Genomic DNA, 6,182 nt, shown 5'->3' with positions numbered 1-6,182 from the left:
GGAGGTCTGTGTTCAATTTCTGCTCTGTTGTAGATATCCTCTGTGACCTTCAGCAAGTCATGTAGGCCCAGAACTTCAAAGGTATTTAGATGCCAGACTTCCAATTATTTCAATGGGAATTAGGTGCCTTTGGATCTGGGCCTCTGTTTCCACCTGAAAAGTAGGGATAACAACACTTTCCTACCTCCACAGGTGTTATGAGGATAAATACATTAAAGATACTCAGATAATGTAGTGATGTAAGCATCCTAGTCTGCAGTCTCCAGGCTGTTAATCCATCCCTTTTCATAAGCACTAAAATTCACTTGATGTGTAGAGAAAAACAGTCTGAATGCTATTTGTATTTGGTTTTGAAATAGTAAAAAATCACTCTCTCTTTATGTCAATACTCTGCCTAGCATAATGAGCCCCAATACTTGATTGGGGTCGTTAGGTGCTACTGTTCTATGATAACAATCAATAATAAGATTTAGAAACTTTCACAGGTGGTCAAAGTGTATTTTAAAAGATGTTCTTAATTGGTTGCACTAGCCAGTTTGGAACTATTGCAATCTGTTTCTATATCTCATTTTAATTTTAGTTAGTAAATTAAATTTGCCATTTTGACATATCACCTAATAAAGTGACCTAAGAGCTTTTCTACACAGGGAAATTTACCAGCATAACTATGCTGATTTAATAAGTCACTATAGTTATACGGGTATAACTCCACATGAGGACACACTTATTTTAGAAGGAGTGCCTTTTTTCTGGTTTAGCTTATGTTGCTTTGGTATAAATGCTATAAACTAAACTGGAAAAAGGCACTCATTCCAAAATAAGAGCATTCTCACAGGGAGTTATACTGGAATAATTATAGTAATGTAATTATACCAGTATAGTAATGCCAGTAAATTTCCCCATGTAGACAAACCCTAAGTTATGTTTCTGCTTGCTGACTGCATTATTTAAAGTTTTTAAACAAGACACTCGTGCACAGGTCATTTGAACAAATTATCATTCCTATCACAAAAAGAACAGGAGTACTTGTTCAGGATTTGCAAACACTTTCACGGACATCTGACCATTCCCTGAACACTTGAGAGTAATGAGAAACTGAAAATTCTGGCAAATCCAACTTCATGCTCTTATATGCAAAAATATCTGAGTTCAATTTTTATTATTGTTTATCATGGTCATGCCTAGGGACCAAACAATATTGGGGCTGCATTGTGCTAGGCACCACAAACACAGTAGTAAATGGTCCCTGCCCCAAATTTAAAACTTCAGCCAGGTTTACGGATGGAGGGGGAAAGCCCTGCAGAGATTAACACATCAGAATAGTCTCTTCTGTGCCATTCTCTCTCCTTTTCTCTGTATAGAATTCATTCCCCTCCCAACCAGTCTTTTCCTTTGTCTGTCTGTCTGTCTGTGGCAATCTGTCAATTCTCAATTCCTGTGTGGTTCCCCCACTACACTGGATCCAAGCTCCCCTCCCCATCCGCCACACTACACTGGATCCAAGCTCCCCTCCCCATCCGCCACACTACACTGGATCCAAGCTCCCCCCCCATACACCCCACTACACTGGATCCAACCCCCCCATATCCCCCACTACACTGGATCCAAGCTCCCCCCATCCGCCCCACTACACTGGATCCAAGCTCCCCCATACACCCCACTATACTGGATCCAAGCTCCCTTCCCCATCCGCCCCACTACACTGGATCCAACCCCCCCCATATCCCCCACTACACTGGATCCAAGCCCTCCCCCATACACCCCACCACACTGGATCCAAGCCCTCCCCCATACACCTCACTATACTGGATCCAAGCTCCCTTCCCCATCCGCCTCACTACACTGGATCCAAGCTCCCCCATCCACCCCACTACACTGGAACGCAGCCCCCCCATACACTGGAGCCCAGCTCCGCTCCACACCCCCATACACTGGGCCCCCCGTCCGGCGGGAGCGCCCCGCGCCGCGTCCCTGTGCCTTTAACAGCCAAGCTAATTGCCGCGGTAGGCCCAGCCCACCGCCAAGCCCGGATTGGCCGCGTCGCGTCAGGCAGCTCTGCCACCACCCCCCTGCTCCTGCCGCCGCCGGGACTCGGGGCTGGCCTGGCAGCGAGGGACCGGGCAGGGCGACGCTGGAGCCACCCACACCCCGGGCAGAGCAGTACCATGAGCCGGCGCTAAGGTAAGAGGGGCAGGGCTGGCCCCCGTCCCCCGCCCCGGACTGGGCTCTCTACCGCCCTCCTTCCCGCTCCCACAGCTACAGCCTGCCGGGCGGGAGCGCCTGCTGCAGAGCCCCGGCTGAGGCGCTGGAGCCCGGCAGCCTCCCGCAGGCTCCGGGACTGGCCGAGGAGGAGACCTCCGGCCTCGGAGGTAACTGTAGCCAGGCTGGGCCTACGCAGGGGAGGATACGCAGCTGCGCCTCCGGGGCGGCACATGGCAGGGTTGGGCGAGGGGGGCTCTGGGCAGCAACGTGTTTATTGGGCTGACAGGGATCTGGCAGCGGTGGGGTGACAGGGTGACAGCCCCCCCCGATGACTGGGGTGTCGGGGATCTGGCAGCGGTGGGGTGACAGGGTGACAGAGCCCCCCCCCGATGACTGGGGTGTCGGGGCTCTGGCAGCGGTGGGGTGACAGGGTGACAGAGCCCCCCCCCGATGATTGGGGTGTCGGGGATCTGGCAGCGGTGGGGTGACAGGGTGATGACTGGGGTGTCGGGGCTCTGGCAGCGGTGGGGTGACAGGGTGACAGAGCCCCCCCCCGATGACTGGGGTGTCGGGGCTCTGGGCAGCGGTGGGGTGACAGGGTGATGACTGGGGTAGCAGGGGGCTCGGCGCCAGGGTGTTTATTTGGGGGAGAGGATGGGGGAGTCTGGATAACAGAGCTTGTATTGGGGCTCTGGGTTTCCCTAGGGTGTAGGGGACTCTGGGTGGAAGGATTTTTAGTGGGGTGGGGGGGTCACTGTCAGGATTGTTGTAAGGGTCTGGGCTGGGTGTCTAGAGATCTGTCTGTCAAGGGAACTTTAACGTGGTTGAGGGGGGTGGCAGTTGGAGGAGTGACCTTCCCGTCAAAATCCCCCTTTTGCCATGAGGCCGCCTAATCCATCGCTCTAGGTTATCTGTCCCCTTGTTCCTGTAGGAGACACGCATATTGATTGCAGCAGCGGAGTTGGGAGGAAGGCTGTCTCATGTCTGTCTCTGTAGCTTGTAGTAGCTGAAGCTCACAGGTAGCCAGCCTGCGATGCAGGGAACAGCCCCAGCCGCAACAGGAGAGAGTACTTGAAGAACAGCCAGTTTTCATCCCGATATAGATTACGTTGGTCTGTACTTAATGTCACGTACGCTGCGTGCCTGTATGCCACAGCTGAAAGCAGACTTAGCGAATGGTGCTTTATCACGTTTTTGTTTTGTTTTCCACTTAATAGTAAGAGGGGTTGGATGGTTGCCTTCAGGTGAGCAATGCGCGGCTGTGGTCAGATATATCCGGATTGCCATTTTTTTTCGATTAGGTTGGATTCTGATCAGTTCAGATTCAGAAGTTAGTGGAGTTATTCCTGTTTTACACACCAATGTAACTGAAATTGGAATCTAGTCTGATACTAGTATTCAGTGGATATGTAACCTGACAGGAACACTGTTTAAATCTTAAAAACTATCCTATCTTAAAAACAAGTTTCCTGGCCTCTACTGTTAATAACCTTCAAATAATAATTGTTGAAACTTTGGAAAAAAATTAATTTACTCTTCAGTATTGATTTTTTTTTTTTTTTTGCTTTAGTGCTTTACTCTGTTCAGTAAAAGTGGGCTTTGTCCATTGCGCCTTCTGGTTCTCCTGCAATTAATTCTCAGAACCGCTATGTTAGTGTTCCTCCATTGACGTTCAGTGTTTAAATCCCAGGAAATTATTCTAGTTGGCACTAAAATTGGGTTTTGCAACTTTATATATATATATAAATAAATAACAAAGTTCCCTTTAAATGTTTAGTGTAAACTTCTTGCTAGCGTATACCTGATCCACAAATGTGTTCTGAACCGTGGCTTGGATTCAGAAAGGCTTGCGGTAGCTTGGTGCCCAGCTCCCATTGAAATTCAGTTGGAATTAGAAGAACAGGAGTACTTGTGGCACCTTAGAGACTAACAAATTTATTAGAGCATAAGCTTTCGTGGACTACAGCCCACTTCTTGGAATTGAGTGCCTAGCTCTCTTAATCACCTTTGAAAATCCCAATCCATAAAACCTATCTTCCTGTTTGCTTTGTCATACTTGTTTGTCTCCATACATACCAATTTCACGATCTTGTTTGTGTGGCTTAAAAAACCAAAATAGCCACACAATGTCACTGGTTTGTTTTATACAATAAGTTATAACATTAACTGGAATTTAGAAAAATGTTATGTACTTTAAAAAGTGAAAATATTTGTGTAACTTCAGATTATTTTTAGAGTGAGTACTTGATCGCTCTTAAAAATAGAGTATTTGAGAAGTATAAACATTTTAATTTCAGCAGAAGAAAGTAAAGTTAAGGTTTTGTGGAATAAAGAAGTCAGCCTTTAAGTGTTTGTTGTGATATACCATAATATATGAGGGGGGGTTACATGTTTTGATTGACTTAAGACCTTATTCTGCAAGCTGATCCATTTGGGTGACCCCTCAATTGGCTTCTATGGAGGTAGTGGTCTGAATCGTTCTGATTGGCGACTTAAATCTGCCTCTTTCTGTCAAGTTAAAAAAATCATAGTAGTATTATTACTTGGCTCTTGTCGTGGGCCAAGAACTATTCTCATCCGAATCGTATAATTAAATTTGACATTTCAGGTGCAAAGTAAACATATTCTTTAACATATATAGAGAATATGGGGGAATATTTAATGAACACTGTTAACTACAATAGGTAAAAACAAACTTTTACGACATAATACAAGTACCTTAGAATATTAAAAATGAAAGAATTTTAAAAATACACATTAATGATCTTTATTTATTTTATTTCTTTTGGCTAAAGAAGTCACTTTTATAGTTAGTTTCATATTCAGATTTTTATCATATCAGTGTTTGAATTTCAAATGCTACTAGAGAATATTTAGTTTTCTCTACACAACTGTTTAGATAGCTGTGGGATGATGTAGATAAAAAGATGTAATGAGTATGAAGTGAGACAGGCAATTTATACAGTTATGGACCGAAATATTTGATATGTTACATGGCAGTAAGGTGGGTTAGGGGCTTTACTAAAATTTGAAGAGAGCAATATGGAACAAATGAAGGGAGGTAGACAGTGAAGAGAACATAACATCAGGAGAAATATGTAGCAACATATTAGTCTACTGAAAAAGGCAATGATCAGGGAAAAGTGTAATTGTGTTCCCTTGTCCCTGCTCTAGATTTATAAACATTATATGCTAAAACCCTCCTGATAATCAATAACTGACTGTCAATCCATCTGGACTCCAGCTCTCACCTCTCCACTCATTCAACCCCTTAGGTGAAATCTGGGAAAAGAGGTAAAGTCTTGCCGCATGCCCAGAAAGCCAACAACTTGGAGCTGTGTGAGACTTACTGAGGGCCGGTTGTGAGCTGTGATGAGCAAGCATAGAAGAAGATAGTCTCTGCCCCCATGTGTTTGAGGTGGTGTGTGTTAGATTTAGAGTGCAGACATATCCTACAGAGGTTGAAGGACCAAACTTCATTCTGTTATAGTTCTTAATATGATACAGCTAGGTAAAAATGGAACTGAGGCCTAGTGGGATTTTAAATATGATGAAGTAGTTGGAGGAGCAGGCCTGGGGAGGAAAAGGACTAGCTCTGCATGCAAAATTACTTTATTATTGAGGCATAGTTTAGTGGTTAAAAGACTGGGAGTCAGGAGATGTGGGTTCTACTTTTGGCCCTGCTGCCAATGAGTTTGCAAGTCACTCAAATCTCAGCACCTCCATTTTCCCACAGATGAAATAATGATGGTTGTTTGCCAGCTTAATTAATGGATGCCTCTCAAGCACTCTGATATCCTTGAGCAGAAGATGGTATGATCCAAAATATTTTTCTTCTTAAAAGCTGTAGAGCATCACGTGGTGCTTCAGGCAGGACAGTATATTGATGAGAGAGGTGAATAGAATAATGTAGGAATAGAGGGGTACAGTAAAAATAACTTAGTTCAGTGACCCCCTTGTATGTATACACTGTTCTAGGA

At 45.1% G+C, this 6,182-nt stretch overlaps 1 protein-coding gene across 6 annotated transcripts in view; it reads left to right on the top strand.

Annotated features, from left to right (window-relative positions):
* The first annotated feature begins 2,011 nt into the window (after window positions 1–2,011).
* TEX2 (testis expressed 2) overlaps window positions 2,012–6,182 on the top strand; it is a 112,259-nt gene continuing 108,088 nt past the window's right edge. For 2 of the 6 annotated variants that reach the window (XM_005282897.4, XM_065563598.1), the window contains exon 1: window positions 2,014–2,369. Coding sequence is in view for 1 of the 6 variants with exons in the window: in XM_065563596.1 (XP_065419668.1) it covers window positions 3,326–3,446 (121 nt within the window). In the remaining 5 variants the exon portion in view is untranslated. Of the gene's footprint in view, window positions 2,370–3,000; window positions 3,447–6,182 lie in introns of those variants that run through there. The other 4 variants (XR_010591890.1, XR_010591889.1, XM_005282896.4 and 1 more) reach the window with 4 other exon arrangements.

This window comes from Chrysemys picta, chromosome 12, assembly GCF_011386835.1.
Source record: "Chrysemys picta bellii isolate R12L10 chromosome 12, ASM1138683v2, whole genome shotgun sequence".
Classification (NCBI taxonomy): Eukaryota; Metazoa; Chordata; order Testudines; family Emydidae; genus Chrysemys; species Chrysemys picta.
Note: the sequence above shows the minus strand (reverse complement) of the source record. Positions and strands in the feature narration are given on the sequence as shown.